Source organism: Haemaphysalis longicornis, unplaced genomic scaffold, assembly GCF_048455015.1.
Source record: "Haemaphysalis longicornis isolate Haplotype H1 unplaced genomic scaffold, Haemaphysalis longicornis Haplotype H1 scaffold_6, whole genome shotgun sequence".
In the NCBI taxonomy this organism is placed as follows: Eukaryota; Metazoa; Arthropoda; class Arachnida; order Ixodida; family Ixodidae; genus Haemaphysalis; species Haemaphysalis longicornis.
Genome location: NW_027526407.1, coordinates 83,075,075 through 83,093,264, shown reverse-complemented (window position 1 = coordinate 83,093,264; position 18,190 = coordinate 83,075,075). Strand labels below are relative to the sequence as shown.

The 18,190-nt window shown below is 45.3% G+C and overlaps 1 protein-coding gene across 2 annotated transcripts in view; it reads right to left on the bottom strand.

The window, feature by feature from the left end:
* LOC144143588 (toll-interacting protein-like) overlaps positions 1-18,190 on the bottom strand; it is a 37,345-nt gene that overhangs the window by 8,805 nt on the left and 10,350 nt on the right. For both annotated transcript variants that reach the window (XM_077675398.1, XM_077675397.1), the window contains exons 4-7: positions 16,663-16,711; positions 13,555-13,707; positions 10,860-10,953; positions 8,989-9,155 (exon numbers count right to left, since the gene is read on the bottom strand). In XM_077675398.1, the coding sequence (XP_077531524.1) occupies positions 8,989-9,155; positions 10,860-10,953; positions 13,555-13,707; positions 16,663-16,711 (463 nt within the window). The remainder of the gene's footprint in view (positions 1-8,988; positions 9,156-10,859; positions 10,954-13,554; positions 13,708-16,662; positions 16,712-18,190) is intronic.

Genomic DNA, 18,190 nt, shown 5'->3' with positions numbered 1-18,190 from the left:
TTATAAGCCCTGCCTAACATGCGTTTGCTTTTGCCGGCCTCCGCCAATCGCAGAGCTTAGCCCATGTGACGGCATAGGTTCTGTTGCGGGAATTGAGCTAGGTGGTCGCATGGCCATCCCCTTTTTTCCTAATTATACAGCTTATTGAGCGAAATTCACGTTAAACGTGGTGTCAGTATAATTGTAACGAGGCAATCTTTCGAATGAACCAAAGTTGTGTTTTCTCTTCATGGCTCCTATAAAGGAGCCATGAAGAGAAAACACAAGTTTGGTTCATTCGAAAGATTGCCTCGTTAGAACCATAACGACACCACTTATAACGCAAACTTCGCTCAAATAAGCTACATAATTAGGAAAAACGGGAATGGTCATGCGACCCACCAGCTCATTTCCCGCAACAGAACCTATGCCGTCACATGGGCTAAGCTCTGCGATTGGCGGAGGCCGGCAAAAGCAAACGCATGTTAGGCAGGGCTTACAGTTTGCATAGCGAGCTAAATGCCCGTGAAACATACTGCACATTCTTTTTATGACAAAGAACGGTGGAGTAAACGGTTGAAGTTCCGAACGAACACGCAAGCGTGTGCGCCAATGCGTACGAAACAACCGCCTGGCCGAGCTCGACATCTCGCCGTCGCGCAGACGAATTTTCAGGTTCGAGGCGCTCTGACCTTGGAGGAAAAATGCCGTAAACACCGCGCATTGACGCTCGTATCTTTCTGGTCGAAGCAGAGAGCTCGCGCGAACGGCTTTCCATACACGACACCAGCCAACTGGCATAAGCGATACTGCTACTGAAGTTGAACTATTATTAACCGTAATAAAAATACGGCACATATGTACCAGTCTGTATTCGTCCGTGGCGACGGCGCTGACGAGGCAGCGGTGCCGACGGCAGGGCGTTCGTCTGTTGTGGCTATCGCGGAATGGTCGCTTTTCCGTCCACCGCGTATCCCACAACTCTTGCCGCTCGTGCACTTAGAAGCGTTGAGCGTTCAAGTGGTGTGAGGTTGTTAAATGCAAGCCCGAGCTCCTCGGCGAGAGTTTTGTTCTCCAGATCAGGCGATTCCATGACTAGGGCTGCGGGTGCACTAGGTTTTACTAGCATTTTTAAAATGGCCGCCGTCTCGGTCGACTCCCGCGTGTGGGTGCTATATGGAGTCGACATACTAAGTATCTGTTTCATGGACCGGCCCGTGTGACACCATTGCTCACGTCACCAAATGTGCAATTTTAGCGGGAGATTTAAAATTTTGGCTTAAATTGCCTTATTTCTCAGTGAATAAGGCATCATTTGCTTCCGGGAAAGCGCTTGGGGTACTATGAAACACCTAATCTTTCGAATAAAACAAACTTTTGTTTTCTCTTCATGGCTCCTTTAAGCAGAATAACTGGCTTGACGACTGTGCTCAGACTTTGCACGAAGATCACATTTCGAGGTCGCCTTTTGCTGTGAAGATCCAGGCAACTTTATTGCCTTACTGTTCTCGCAGTCTAGAAAAAAACATGCTTTGATATATGAACCCAGATTAAGCCTTTTTGGATTTTTTACGTGTATCCACATAAGAAAAATATTATCCAGGCCACCTTTTCTTCCATAAGAGAAAACTGGCCTTCAATCAATTCCTAAAAACCATTGCACCGGTGCAGCCTGTATTATTTTGAAACAAAATTGCCCATAAATTGATAGCTTTGTGCAAAATTTCAGTGGTAAACATTCAGCAGTTTAAAAATGAAAATGGTTTAAATCCATTATGTACAGTTCAGCACAAAAACAAGACAGGGACTAGAAAAGACGCAGCACAAAAAGCTAGCCCTGTCTTTTTTTTGCGCGAAACTGTACCTAATGGAATACCAACTAAGCCAGTCAATTACATCCTTCAAATTGATTGATTGATTGATTGATTGTAGGGTTTAACGCGCCGACGCAACGCTGGTGATGAGGCGCGCCGTAGTGGAGGGCTCCGAATTAATTTTGACCACTTGGGGATCTTTAACCTGCGCCGAAATCTCGTACACACGGGCGTTTTTGCTTTTCGCCTCCATCAAAAAAGCGGCCGCGGCGGCCGGGAATCGAACCCGCGACCTCGTGCTCAGCAGCGCAACGCCTTAGCTATAGAGCCACCGTGGCGAGTCTACATCCTTTAACTCTTTCATTACCACGCCTATTCAAATCGATCACCGGTGATCGATGATTTAAATGCCCCATTTCGACAGGTTGTAGTCGTTTTTGGTACACTTAATGCAGCCAGTGGTTAGTCTAGGCACTGCCCTTTTAGAAGCAGTTTAAATTTTCCCGCTCCGGCGACACTGAGATTTTTGACGGCGTTTTTTGCGAGCTGAGGTGCATGTGTTTTTGAGGAAGGGGGCGTGGCTGCTGCACTTGACAAAAAAGGATGCAGATCTTGGTTAGGCTGCACTACCATAGTATTTTTTTGGTCAAAAGGCTCCCGGCAAGTCAAATACCAAATAATGTTGTCAGCTTTGTAATCCGACAGCGTTGAGAGGTGCTAATTACTTGAAAATGGCACCAGATACTCACTAATGATCTTTGGTTCGGACAAAGGGCAGGTTTATTCTCCCTAAGCTTATTTCTGATGGTCCCCCGCATGTCTAGCAAGTGTGCCTGGCATTCTCAACGAGTTTCCAGCAGTTTTGGTTTCGTTTTTGCATTGCGAAGTTCATATTTGGCGCTACTACGCAGTTACCCAACTAACAGCTCATTTGCCATGGTGCCTCCGTTGCGCGCTACTGCTCCTCAAAACAAGCATGCCGCTCGCGCTTCCACTTTATCCAAGCCTTGCTTCTGCGATAAGAGCCTCCGCTGAAAGTCAAACGATAACACCAAGTCGTCGGGTATCAGTTCAGACGAGGAGAACGCTTCCAATTGGCCTTGAACGCCGCCAGCTGTTCACCGGCCAGTTTCGGTTTCATACGAGGGTATTTCCGGAGGTCTAGTGTCGCTTCTTAGTAGTACTGTCTATTCTGACAAAGTTTCCAACAGCCTTGTATTTGCTTCTTTTCGAAATTGTTAGGTGGCGCTGAAATGTAGTAGGCTGGTAGTGCTGAACTCGATTCATAGCCCGACGGCGGCTTGGTGAAAGCTTGCTGGGCATGATTCTAACGCATCGTACCTTTTTCCTGCAAGCAGGGCTGCCATAGTGAGTCAGAACATGATTATAAACCGCAAATGAAAGTTCTGACTGATAAGTGATCATCAGAACGTAACAAGCATCCACCAAAGAGTTTGGTTTTCAACTCCAAGCAGATTTTTTCACATCGCTTGCTTGCCTTCAATATTGTGCCAGTCATAATCACTGACAAGGTGCTTTTTACATCACGTGGAGGCTAATTGGGGCCTTTAATAATGTCAAACCACCAGATTTCTTCTAGAGAACCATCCAAAATAGCAAAATTTGAAATAATGGTTGGGCTTCACCACATAGCACGGGCACCACGCGGGCTAACATTTTCTTTTATATCTGACAAATTGTACTGCGCAACTCAATTTTTTTTCTAGGACAGGTTTTTGAAATGTTTACCTACAAAATGTATATTCCAAATTTTTTCTAATATTGGTGGTTCATTTACACAACTTACTTTTTTTTATTTTCTTCGACGCGTGGACGAAAATTTCGTATTCGATAATTTTTTTCGCAATCATTATTGATTGTAGGCTTTAACGCGCCGACACAACGTAGGCGATGAGGCGCGCCGTAGTGGAGGGCTCTGGATTAATTTTGACCACCTGGGGATCTTTAACGTGCGCCGACATCTCGAACACACGGGCGTTTTTGCTTTTCGCCTCCATCAGAAAAGCGGCCGCCGCGCGCAATCATTATTTGGGAAAACATTAAAACTGGTGTCGTTGAAAAGCGCGTGGAATAATCTGCATGTTATGTCTTTGCAATGTGCGCCTAACCAATATGTATAGCACAGAAAAAATGTTTTGTTAGACCCCTCAAAATTGGTCAATTTCCCGCGGTAACGAAAGAGTTAAAGCCACTTATTTATTGTTGTAACAGCCTGTATAACAAACAAGCGACACAAGAACTGGAAAATGTGATGCCAAATCATGCAAGACACAAAACCTACTTAAACATCGGTGTTTTTCGTAGAGACCCATTACTCCGGTACACCTTCAACTCAGCGCTAGTTGTAAGCACTGCTCCTATATCCCTGAATTCAAGCTCCTAGGTTGGTATTGTCTTCGGTGCGTTTCACTTCAGCCACATCACATTTTAGTTGAAGATGTTGCATGCCAAGTGTAATAAACTTGGAAAGACGGAGGCCTTTTTGAGCAGCTTCTCCAGTGCGGTAACGGTCCTTTGCAATTCGTCCTGTGAGTTACTTAGCAAGGCAACGTCATAAGCAAATTTGAGGTTACTGAGCTTATAATCCCTGTTAAACCTGTTTAATTTGCGTTGGATTTTGTCGACCTGAGCTAATCATAACAAAATGCTTGCGTGCGTATTTTCAGTAACGATGCCGTTGATTTCCATCTTACGGATTGGACTGTCCGGCTTAGCTAGGTAACGCCAAAATTTTCTCGGTTGTACTGTCATAAAATCGGTTAGGGTGTGTGAAAAAAAATAGTTCTTCGCTTGGCGCAACAGGCTTTGAACCCGCCGCGGTGGCTCAGTGGCTAAGGCGTTGCGCTGCTGAGCACGAGGTCGCGGGTTCGTTTCCCGGCCGCGGCAGCCGCTTTTCTGATGGAGGCGAAAAGCGAAAACGCCCGTGTGTACGAGATTTCGGCGCACGTTAAGGGGGGACGTGGGTCTTAGAATGGTCAAAAATGGCCAAAATATCGATTTTGAGAAAATCCAATTTTTGGAATTATTGTACCTTCAAGCACCTGCCTTCAAAATATCAACGCGAAATTCCATCGGGAAATACTCTAAAATCATGTTTTGAAACGCCTCGAGGGCCACGAAATGCCCAGAATTGGGCAAAAGTTGCTTCTAATTCCCGCGCGCCCCGCGGGCGAAGCAGCCGACCGATCGCCGCCATCTTGGTCTTGTTTTGAAGCTTGTTTCTTTGTGCGCATTTTGCGATATCTCAAAATGGCGTCGCTTGAGTAGAACGACCGGCCTTGCCAGTTTTCCGAAGGCACCTTCTCGGCCGCTGATTGGCTAGAGCGGGCGCGCGCGGTTTGAGTTCGCCATACGACCCCTCCCATTGGTCGGCGCGACTGCTGTCATGGCGGTCGCCATCATGGCGTCTGCTACGCGCGTCTGACGGAGTCCGCTCTTCTGGCGCAGCGCTCGCTTAGAGCAGTTTTTTTTTACAGTTTCTTCTAATTCTTCCATCGCGTACTTTCGTGAATGATGCCAGGAGACGTACGTTTGAAGAAGACGACCCTTCATGCGCACGGGAAGCGAAAGCGTCGTCCGCCTATCCCAAGGTCGCGTGGTGCGACTTCGGGCCGCTCGACTCCGCCGGATGAGAATCGTTCGCCGCCTCGTATTGCCTCGCCTGCCCCATCGCCTGACCAACCACCTCCGGAATCCATACCTGGTCCAAGCACGTCCTGCCGGCTTGACACGAGGTATTACACGGCGGAGGAGATCGCCGCGCGTACGGAACACGCGGACGAGGTCAAGCGCGGAACGGAGACTAAGTCAGCAACGCAGCGGAAATTCGACCTCCTTGAAGTGGATTTGGCGCACTCAGAGGAAGAATCCGGCACAGATTTTGTCTTAGTGGATTTTGCAATGCTGAAGGACCTTTTCGCGCACGTCAGGTGCGGCAAGTGCGGGCTGGCGGCGCCGGATTTGAGGAAGCCTGACCGGCAGTACGGCCTCGCCGTGAAGCTCGAGGTGACGTGCTCGATTTGTGAACACCGTGTGGAACGTCTTTCCTCGCCAAGGACCGAAGGATCTGGCAATATCACTCTTTTTGAAGTGAATATGAGGGCTTTGAAAAGTATTCAAAGCATGGGGAAGGGGGTGACTGCTCTTTCAGATTTTTGTGCTGGTATGAACTTGTCCCACAGAGGCCTGCACCACAAGACATTCCAAGCGCACTTGAGGAAAGTGGTTCAGGTTTGCGAGGACACTGCAGCAGCCTCTGAAGCTGATAGTGTGCGTGCCATCAAGGACTTGTACACCTTGGTCAGCCGCCAAACAACATAGATGTGATGTTTGATGGCACGTGGATGACAAAGGGACGGTTGTCACACATTGGAGTGGGCTGCATCATTGGAGTGTACACCGGCTTGGTGATTGATCATGTAGTCCTCTCTAACTTTTGCTTAGGTTGCACCATCAGACCCAAAGCTTCAGATGAGGGCTACGAAGATTGGCTGGCAGACCATGAGTGTCAGAGAAACATTGACTGTGGTGCAGGACGCATGGAGGTAGAGGCAGCCCTGATAATGTTCAAGCGCTCGCTCTCCAAGAATGGGCTGCAGTACACAACCGTGATGTCCGATGGAGATAGCCGCACCATGCACGGCTTGAAGGAAAAAGGCGTCTATGGGTTTATCCCCTGAGGCCAAGAAAGTTTGCCTTCCAGCTACATTTATTTTCCCCAAAAGACTCTTTTGAGGGCCAACAACATGATGCATTTGCGGAAAACGCACTGCGCAGTGTCCCACCCCTGTATCCTCTCAAACTTCCAGCATAAAAACCGCGAATGAAATAGCCTCACCAAAGAACAAAAAAGGGGGGCACCTAAAGCAAGTTTCACCCTCACACTTTTGCCGTACACAATATTCTGGGTACCACAGTGCACTGTAATAGATGATGGCACTTCACGAAGGACTGTTGCAGTTTTCACGACGCCAGCAAGACACCACCAGATTTCACAACGCTAACAAAATGCCAACAGATTCGAAGTCGATAAATTTTGCTAAATTCCTGTTGGGGTCCGTTACTTGGCCTTTTGTATCTCCAGTTCTAGTTGACATTTTTGGAATCCAAAGACGGATTTGAAAATGGGAAGAACATGTCTTTGTTACTGGGAAATTTTGAAGCTACACTACTGATGGTTCATCTCATAACACATGGCCAAACTTCAAATGCAGTTTTCTCAGTTTCATATTTTTGGTCACTTCCCTCAGCCTTACGCAGCTTTTTGGAAACTTATTTTTGCTTCATAAGGTCAATCTTGGTACCATTTTTTTCAGTACAGCCTGAGGCAGCCGATGACATTCTTAGTTTTTCTGTTTAGGCTACGCATAAATGATGACTTGCAGTTATTTTGATGAGCCAAAATATCCAATACTGCCATTTTTTGTACTTGACATATTTTTTTAGGATGCCGTGACTTTAGAGAAAAACGAAGAATGTCATCGGGTATGGGAACTCTCTGGCTATCCATTCATGTAATTAAACGCGACAAAATGCAATGCGAAAGTTCATTAAAGCTGCGTAAGAAATTACCTAATTGCGGTTTAGACTTTGTATGATAACTTCTGAACTAACAGCACCAGCTCAAATATAATTGCATATTTGAAATCTACAGAGAAAAGCACATCAGTGTGCAAATTTTCATAAGTTTCTACCCATAAATAAAAAAGTTAGTTTTAAGACCCTCGTCCCCCCTTAAAGATCCACAGGTGGTTAAAATTAATCCGGAGCCCTCCACTACGGCGCGCCTCATCGCCTGCGTTGCGTCGGCGTGTTAAACCCCCACAATCAATCAATCATTCTTGGTAGCACTGGCTTATTATAGCTGGAGTGCACTGCATTTACGCTTCCGCATTCTTTTCAGCTTCCATTTCATAAGAATTATTTCTCGCGTTATCCAAGGAGTCCTTCGTTTTGTCCTCTTACGTTTCGTAGAAACAACGTAATACAGTAAAAGCTCGTTAATTTCAACTCAAAGGGGACCATGACATTGTTCAAATTGTTTCGAATTAGCGGGCAGGCGCTACAATGAGTGGACATCGGGCCACACTGCGCAGGCAGAACACAAGCCACCTCTCAACTCTTTACCGCGAATTAGCCACTACTACACGTTTGTGGCAAGTGATTTCGTAAATAATGTTCACAAAAACCTGCAACGGCATAAGCCAGAGCACTGGTGCGGGCGGCGCGGTGCCCGCTGCGAAAGAGAAATAATCTGTCGCAGCAGCGTAGCGCACGCCCTACACTGTTGTTTTTCTGCTTCGTTGTTTTGCGTCTCTGGTATATTTGGTTTGGTTTGGATTTGCAACACATTGTAATCACTCTGGACCGACTCTTCGGTGAGGAGCGATAGAAACCAGGGGATCCCAGTTCGAATTACAACCGTTCTGAATACCGACGCGTTCGAATTATCGGCAGTTTTCCCCCATTGAAATGTGCAGGGCTGTGCCGGGGGATCAGGGCGTCAGTTCGAATTAACCGTAAGTTCAAATTAACCGAGTTTGAATTAATGAGCTTTTACTGTATATTATACCCCTGTCACATGGGCACTTTCAATCGCAATTGAAGTGAACCGCGATCGAGTTTTCGAGCGCGCTCGATGGACTGCCGCTGCTACACGGCACGTTTCAATCGCGATCGAAAAGTTGCACCGGTTGCACTCGTGTACGCTAGACGGCGCTAACACTGTACTTGCTGCCGGCGTCTGGTAACTTCTCGCGGTCGTAGGTAGTACGTAACTATGTAAATGTTACCTCACGCTTATTTGGGTCAAGTTATATGACACAGTTTTTAGCGTTAGTTGAAGTTTTCACCTTCTGTGTCATTACTGAGCGGGGACGAGAGTATCGCCGCTTTCGTTCGATCGCGCTTGGAAGCCTCGATCGCGCTTGAGAAACCAGGATTGAGTTCGAGCGGGATCGAGCTCGATCGCGATTGAAACTGCCGTGTAGCATGAGCCCGAATTGAGCTCGATCCGGATCGACTCAATCGCGATTGAAAGTGCCCGTGTGACAGGGGTATTACTTTTTAATACCTGCATGATGAGTTCATCGTCAGTTACCCAACATCATTATAGTCGTCGAATGCTTATGGGAAGTCGAAAGTGTCACTTTGAAAGCCCGGTGTCTGCCCTCACCTGCTTGACATCGCTCTCCGTGATGGGTGCTGGCGGAGGCTGCTGCTGCTGAACAGCCGGCAGCATAGCCGGCTGCATAGCCGGCTGCAAAGCCGGATTGTAGCCCGGATTGGCAGTCACCAAGCCGGGTCGTGGCACGGAAACAGGGTAGGGTGGGTACACGTAGCCTGGAACAACACAAGGAGATCCAACTGATCCAACAAGATCTACTTTTTGACGGCTGGGGAGCCCGTGTTCCTTAGAGCGCAATACCATATTTACTCATGTACCATATTTACTGTACCGTATTTACTCGATTGTAATGCGAGTTGTTTTCCCTTAAATTTGGCCACCTGAAGTCAATTTCTTTCTGGATGCAGTCAAAAATTACCGCTCACGTCAAAATCAAGTAAATACAGTAAAAAGCAAAAGACTATAGTTTGTACATACTGGGACAAATATCACCGTCCCGCAATTCATCTTTTGCTGCTGGTACAATAATTATTGGTACGACTGTACTACGGTACCACTAATGGCACAATGACTGATATAATGACTGCTAGTACAACAAATGCACAACTGCTGGTACAGCAACTGATGGTACGACAAGCGCGGCGCACACAACACTTGCACTGGCTTGACCCTACCTCAGCCAAATAAAGCTTATTCATGACAAAAAAAAAAAAAAAGGTGCAGGACTGACGATCAGAGGGAACAAAAAGTTAAAAAAAAAAAGAAAACAAGGCTGGCACGTTTTGTTCCGCATTTGCACGATTCTAACGCGCACCTTTTTTTGCTAAATTACAAACAGGCTGAAAGCCTAAATCGGCTTACAATGTTCTCCACTTAAGTTTTAATGCGAGCGCAGTCGCTGAATCAGCAAGTTTATGAGGCACAAGAGATTTTTGCTTTTTGCTGCCACACTTTCGCGAGTCAAATAAAATGCCTTCTGCTGGGTACGCGGTAGGATTTATTTTACATCTGTGCGATAGAATCAGCGTCATTATTTTGTCAAATTTTTCTGAGTAATCTTTCCAGCACATTACAATTCGGGGTGCGTCGTTGCCACCTTTTCTGCCATAAATCAGCACCAACACTTTCTACGTTTCACTGTTCATCGTTCTGAAATAAACCTGTCATTACCACCAAGTACTACTCTATACACTCGAGTCCACTTATAACGATACCGTTTATAACAATATATCGGATATAACGATGAACAGCTATGGCAACGTCAACTTTTCTAATCTTTCTATGGTAACATAAACCGCTTATTACAATGCTCCAGTGCCACGATATTGGATATAACGATTGAATCGTGTGATACTGTGCACCAAAAGTGCAACAGTGATGATTCTAATAACGCGGTTGCGCAGCCTACTCAGGTAGTGTCTTCGTAGGAGGCCCATTGCATGACACAGTCCCTCGGGGACTTTGTTTCCGCCAAGGACATTTACCTCAGCTAGGTGAAGCACGTATAGATGCTCTTGGAAAAGATTTGCGCTAGCTTCAGACGCGGCAAACAAAGGTGACCGACTGTGGCTTCTTTTCCGCAAATTCGTAGAACGAAGTTGCTGGTATGCGAATAAACCGTTTTGAGCTCTGTTCTGTCTTTTTATTTCGCAACCCGCTTATAACAATTATCTGTTATAACGACGGGATTTCCTTGGCGTTTGGGTATTGTTATAAGTGGACTAGACTGTAGTAGCAATTCCCTTCATTACCACTGCCAAAAATTTCAAAAACAGATAAATAAATAAATAAATACGTACTTATACCAGCAGAAAATAGTGTACACACAAAACACAAATGTACACGTCACAGTTCGGAGCTCAGTTCATGCGGCCTAATGAGAAAACAACGTCCACTTCCTCTCGGGGTTGGCAACTCACCGGCAGCGGCGGGATACTGCACCACTCCGGGCATCATGTACGGCGTGTTGACCAGAACGACAGGAGGTGCAGCCAGGGACCCGGGGGGAATCGCCTGCGATAAGCAAGAAGAACAGCACGTGTGTTGGGAACGTCATTAGGACGGGCTGGGACATCACTGAAAAGTTTCCTCAATGATCCCAATATCGCGCCAAATTTTAAGCCTACAAAGTTTACATTTGAAGCCCCACAATAATACCCATCCGATGCCAAATTTCAACAGCAGAATGAGATGGAAAAGCTTCAGAATAAGCAACGAAGGAATTCTGGTTGCTGGAGTTTGTTGCTCAGGAAATGGTGGGAAACAAGATATTTCCGTTGGGATTTCTGTCAGCCCAGTGTTGTGAGAAGCGCAGAGGAACTGATAATTCATCACAACGCTAGAAATAACGCCGTATAAGTCAGCGCACAAATTTCGTCAGGCATTTCTTCAAGGCTCGCTCAAAGAGCACCGAAAATACGACCCCTCTAGCAGAGGAATCTTCCCATCTCTTCCGATTCCCCCAAAACTCCTCCGGCATCACAGCGCGAATGCAGTCCATCTTTCTTCAAACCTACAAAAAGATGCTATGTCGAGTTTCTCGTGAGTACCAAAGAACTCGTTTTCCGTTCGAACCTCTGGCTCGAAAAGACCTGCGACTCCCCAGGCCGCTACCGTTCAGTAGAAATGGAAAAGACATGTGTGCTGCTACCCTATAATTCAAGTTTGTGGCACCAAGTTTAGACTGGTCATGTGATGCCCACCAACATATAGCCCCTCCTGTAGTAGTGCTTTTTATGCCCGCTTAAAGGAGCCATGAAGAGAAAATACAACTTCGTTTAATTTGAAAGAACTAGGATTCAGCATCTCACTCAGCTCCATTACAGCCCCGAAAGATGTTTTTTAAGGAGAAAAAAGCAAGAAGTATTTAAAAACTTTCAAATTTTGCGCCACAGTGACGTGTTACGAGCAAGAATGACGTCACAGGGGCCAACAATAAAACAATTTTCAGTGCGTTAACTGCACGTTAGCATTCAAGTGATGCGGTAAAATGGAACTAGAGGCCCCATTACAGACGTCCAGTCATGTGCCGTCGCGACAGGTCAGTTAGGAGGCCGCCGATCGCACAAACAAGGTTCCGTGACGTCATTGAAAAGTTGCGGGAAATAGGGTAGGGGGTCGCGACTGCTTCACACGTTTTCTTTAATATCTCCATTATTTGTTCGAAGATTGCGATGATATGGGTGTCACTGTTATCGGGACTAAGCAGTCTTTCTAATAAACCCAACTTGTATTTTCTCTTCATGGCTCCTTTAATACCGCGACTACATGAGACGACGATTATGACGATGACAAGGGACGCCAACAGCCAGTGACAACTTTGTTATCTAGCATGTAATAGCCATTCTTCCTTCATTGTGCTTTTTAGTTTCACAGTGATGTCATTATTTGCGATTGAACGAAACTTTTTCAGTTTCGAACTTCCCTCCAGCAATGTCATGTTGGCACAGTAGGCATTTGTAATAAATAAATACATAAGTAAATTGGTCTCGCAACCTTTAAAACCTCATAACACCACATCTCAGGGCACACAAGCACACAAAACAGCATGTAGAGGGCGGAACTCTGGCAGCAAAACTTACTAGCGGATACATGTATTGCTGAAAGAGAAACAAAAGACAAAGAGAAAAAAAAGATCAGTGTCAGTCGGACACCCATCAACATGCGCATTCTGAAGTTCGCCTATAAAGTGATACGCTGCAGCCCACTAACTCTTGTTTGTGCCACACAGTTCAAGCTCTGCTTACGTTTGCGTGCGATCTAACAAGTGCAATGACACCAAAGCATTGTCTGCCAGAAAACTTGCAGCAATAAAGGAGATGTGTTTTCAAGTAAAAACTGCACGCAGCGAGAATGTAAAAAGAAAAAAAAAACTGCCCCAGCCTTATTTAAATAAACCCCGAGGTACAGTAAGGGTAGTGACCAATGCCATCTTCACCACTAACGCCGTACAACCGAAGGATGAAATGAAAGTTGCTGCATGATTCCGTACCAATAGCACGAAAACGACGCCCACACAAACTCCCCAGAGAGACAATCATTTATACCGGGCTACTTTAGAACCCCGTTACAAGAGACGCTCAAGGGACCCAGGAAACGTCTCTTGTAACCAAGGTCTCTTGTACGCAATGTTGCTAACACGGCGAACATAGGAAAACCAACCAAACCGCTTTCATTCAAATGTCTCTTATAACCAAGTGTCTCTTGTAACAGTGTCTCTTGTAATGAGGTTTCACTGTACATGTTAAAAACTGCAACAGCTCATGTAGCGTACCCCTCTGCTGAAGGGGGGTCTGTAATATTACCCCCAAGCGATGCATCGAAAAACTGCTCCGATTATTGCATTCACCAGGGTTCCTGGTATTGGAAAATATAAAGATTACAGTTTTACGACCAACACTGTTTTAGTCTATTTTTTGACCAAAAATGGCTAATTATCTTGGTAACCAAGTCAACAATTGAAAAAAAAAATACTGGCATATTTGAAGTCAGCGGGGAAAAAGCAGCAAGACTGACAAGTTTCACAGAGTTTACTTGAAAATTAAAAGAAGTTGTTTTAAGACCAGTGTCCTCCCCCTTAATTAAGTTGCACCCGAGTACAGGGGGGAAGCTGACCTGGTAGGAGAGGACCAGATTGATGTTGCCCTCCTTGGAGTCGCCCTGCCTGCCCGAGAGCGGGTGCCAGATGTCGCACGTCTGTCCCTGGAAGACTGCCTCTGGGATGACCACGTGCGCCCAGGCAATCTTCTCGTTCACCGTGAAGGCACACTGGCCATGGAGGAGGAGGAACAGCCAAGAGAGCGGGGGGAGCAGTTCGAAGCAGTTAAGCAGCCGCTCAGGGAGCTCAGAAAGCATACAACTGTGAAAGCAGACGCGGTGGTGACCGTTCCTGGCGACTCAAGATGAAATAGACATCGTAAGAAGGCATCCGTGACCTTTTGTTGAATATGCCAGGGCTGCTATTCATCCTCGCAAAAGAATGCAAAGTCCCAGAATTCTTGTCATCAGCTGTTTCCTCTCCATGTCAACCATAACCATAGCCTGTCTAAATTATTTCAAACCACTCTTTATCCTAATCTATTTGTTTGAATGTGAATTTTCTCAGCTTGTCTTTTTCCCTACTCAATATCTGCATGCCCAATCTCTTTGTCCTATCTGTCTCCACCATTGAGATCACTGCGCAGTTAGCTGTACAGATAACACGATAAATGTACAGGGAGTGTATGGGTAACTTACAAGTTGAATTTTTCCTCCGTGGCTATTATCTACACAATGAATGGCCCACACAAGGCAATTCCACTTGGCTCATTTTAACCACGATGGTCTCAGAATTAAGCAATATGGTATTTTAAACTTTGTAACACAAAAACGTTAAAGAAAGTGCAACGAAAGTAACAAGTACCCTAATTAGCCAGAGTGAAGACAGCTCAAAGTCAAAGTCAAAATCAAATTTATTTCTGTGTAAAGGTATACAAACATATTAATATACAGAAGAGGGTCCCAGAGTCCGCAGACTGAAACGGGACCCTCAAGTTCAGATTTGCACTTAACACTTCTACATCGAGTTTTAAAGGGACACTGAAGTGATTTGTAAACAATGCGGGATTACGAGCGCAAATTGTAGTCCGGAGTCCCTAGGCCCTGTTTCGACCACTCTGAGCACGTTTACGCGAATTTATTTAGTAGAAAAATCAATTCGAAAATGCTGTCCTCCTCTCTTTACGCTCGCCCGTTTTCTGTGGCGTTTTCGTGTGACGTCAGCAGGAGAGGAGCTGGCAATTGGCTGCGCTACTGCACGGCTCACCGACCTTCCGCGACCGAGTCAGTCGGCCCAACGTTTAGTCCGCCGGCCGCCGACGGGTCATGGCAATACGCTCGATCAGTTGAAACGAAGCCGGGACACGTTTGTGAATGGAAGAATGTGCCTTTCTTTACTTCGTTAGTTTGTACACTATCTAGATCCAAGTCAAGGTCGCTTCACACAAGCGCACATGCGACGCTTCGCTGACTGGTACGCCAGTAGGAAAATATAAGGCCTCTTGAAGGGGTCGAAGAGTCAGTGAAGTCAATATAGGTACTAAGGAAATAAAATCGACTGATATTTTTACCGTACCGCGTAAACCTAGGGTGCGGGAAGCACTTTTTGCGCTGGGCGAACAAGCACAGCGGTCAGCAGCACGACTACGCATCTGCGAACGCTTTTCCGTCTACGAAATACAATTCCTAGACGTGAGCTATTGTGGAAACTCAGGAGACGCTTACTGTACGAGCGCAATACAACAAATAGTCACCTAAGCTGCTTGAAATACTAAAACTAAATAAAAGTGTAAACTGGTTCTACATTATATACCTTATATTTCGATCGTGTGGAAGACCCTGCTCGTGGCCTAGTGGTCTAGAGTGCTAGGTATGTGATCGCAAGTGTTTTGCCAGTCGCAAGTTCGAATCCTCGGGGGTACATGTTTTTTTTTTATATGTTAACTTTTTCGTTTTTTGCCAATGTTTTCTATACTGACTTCATCTTTTTTTGGGCCGCAACGTTCATTGCTCCACGAGCTAGTCCACAGAACTCACGCAGGCTGGCACTGGCGCGCTAGCGAGTTCTCGTTGGCGTGCTGTTGCCATAAGCAACGACTGCTTGCGGGCAGTGGGCACAGGCCAGAATCAACAGACCCTTGGCCTGGTGCAAACACGCTTTTTACGATACAGGCATGAGTGATGAAAGCTCCAAATATGGGGGAAAAGCGCATGTATTTGAGCGTCTGCGGGGACGCGGAGGGCGTTCATGCACTGCATAGGCCTCAGCTAGTGAATGCTACAATTCCAAGCCGTCCTGGGAGGCTTATCTTATGCATTTTACAGCCGACAACATTGCAGAAGCGCGGTACTAAGATTACTGGGATATTGAGAATGCCCATCCAACGACGCCATCGGATGTCAAACATGTTGTTTTACAGAACCGAAACCGAAACCGAAAGTTTTTTGATTGCTAACCTTGGGCATCGTCCAATCACGGTGCCCCCTACTCCCAACGTCACAGCCTTAGTTGGTGCGGCCGCCGCAAACCGCGCATGGCAGTTTTTCTTCTTTCGCGCTTTGTAAAATAATTACCGATTTGTCAACCGGATAAACGATGAAAAGTGTGCTAATTTGAGCCAGTCTACGCAGTGCAAGCAAAAACGGGAGCTTGATAAATTCACTTCAGTGTCCCTTTAATGCAATGGCAGCAGCCAATTTGTCCCAATGCGTTGCCCACAAGGCTGATGACACAAGTTGTGTTCTCTTGAAAAAAAAAAAAAAATAATAATAATAATAAATAAACACGGGCTATATCAAAACAGTGCAATGGAGAGTTCTGGGCTAATTTAGACGACACTCGCGGTTCTTCAGCAAACCTATCAAACCACTCTCCTGCTTCACAAAACAGCAATGCTTTGCCTGACCCAATTGCCCATAATAACTAACACGTCAATTCTTCAAGTGAGTTAGGGTGTAAGTGCGCCTAAGAAGATGTAAACAAAACAAAACGAATAAGCAACTTGTGCAAAAAAATTACGGCTTAATGTTAGGTCAAATCATTTTGTTTTGCACGAGAAATATTATTTTTGCAATTTTGAATAATATTTTTTTAGTGATTTCGATGACAGCTGTAGCTTTCCACCTTGCTTTCACAGATTTTTTTTTTTTTTTTTTGTGACAGTTCGGAAAGCTGTCTGAACTCACCTCATCGTATATCTCCACCAGGAACGCCGTGACGCCAGGAGACAGGAAGCTATGGGAAGAAAAAAGAAAAAGAGAAAAGAAGAAAATCACCTTACAAGTGAACTTTCACCAACCCAAAACAGCTTGCAACAGTCATCCTCCTTGCTTACAGTCTGAGGAAACTCTCTTATTCTGTAACAGTGCAGTAAAGAAAAAAGAGCTACGCTCTTTGCACTTACAATGAAACATGTTCTACAATCAGCAACTTTTTTAGACCTCTTTTGTGCACACACTATTTAAGAATTAAGAATCTAGAATTTTTTATGAAAAGGAATTTTGACACCACACAATACATTCACGTCACAACATAAATTTTCAGCGTTTAAAGCATGTGGACCAGCTTGAAGCCTAGGCCAGCATTAATACACATGAGCTTAAACAAAACAATTTACATTTATAAATATAATCAATGATATATATTTTTAAAACATTGAAAAGTATATTTTATTGGTACTTTCTTTATCTCTTTTCAATGCAGGTCTGCACATATGTGCATAATTGTAACAATGCTGTAATGTGTCAGTGCAGACAGTGTCTACTACTAAGTCTACTACTAATAGTCTCTACTAATTTACAAAGTGCTCCTAGAGTTTCAAGTTTTCACACACCTGAGTGCACCAGAGTTAAAAATATTCTTTAGAGTGCTCAGCAAAATTCTTCTCATAAAAAAAAAATGCAGCACAGGCAACATAAAGCTCCCACAATGCTCCTATCTCACACTAATATGACACAAAGAATAGCTCATTTTTTTATTCGCTGCCACATTGATAATTTCCATTTGACCCATGTTCGGAAGTTTGCAAACCCAAAACAATAGCCCCAAGTGATGCTCAACAAACAATAGCTTTGCAATGCGGCATTAAACAATGACAGCTCTGATTGATGTCTGAAGGCTCAAGGTTGACAGCCTTCCCCTTTCAACCTCCCCACTGAAAGATGTGGCGCCAATTTCAGCTGGCTACTTACACGCTCAGTCAGTACTGAAACACATTCAGATCCCCACAAAAAGATAGAAATAAACACTCCAGAGTGACTCAAATTTAGCTTGCATCTGCTACAGGGTTTTCGATTAGCTTTGAAAAGGACCGAAAATAAAAAGCAACTCACGCATACACACACACACACAGAAACAAAGAAGGTAGTGAGTAATATACAGGCTCTACTGGTGCCCATTACTACATCAAAGTAATGAGCAGAGTTGGGGAACTTTAAAGCATGTGGACATGCTTTAAAGCATGTTGGGGAACTTAGTGCTGACTTCGGACTACGTACAAAAATGTTTCTCAGCTCAGAGCTTAGCTTTGCAAGGCCTCCCACTTAACCCTTTCGCGACCACGCCACGGGCCATCGCTCACTGGCGAACGACGATTTTCGAACTCCCTGCAAAAACTACAAACGGCGCGATTCGGACTACTGACGCCATCTGGCATGTTCATTGAAAACGCCTTGTTCAGTTTTGCTGCCGCTTGTTTACATTTCACGTGGGTAG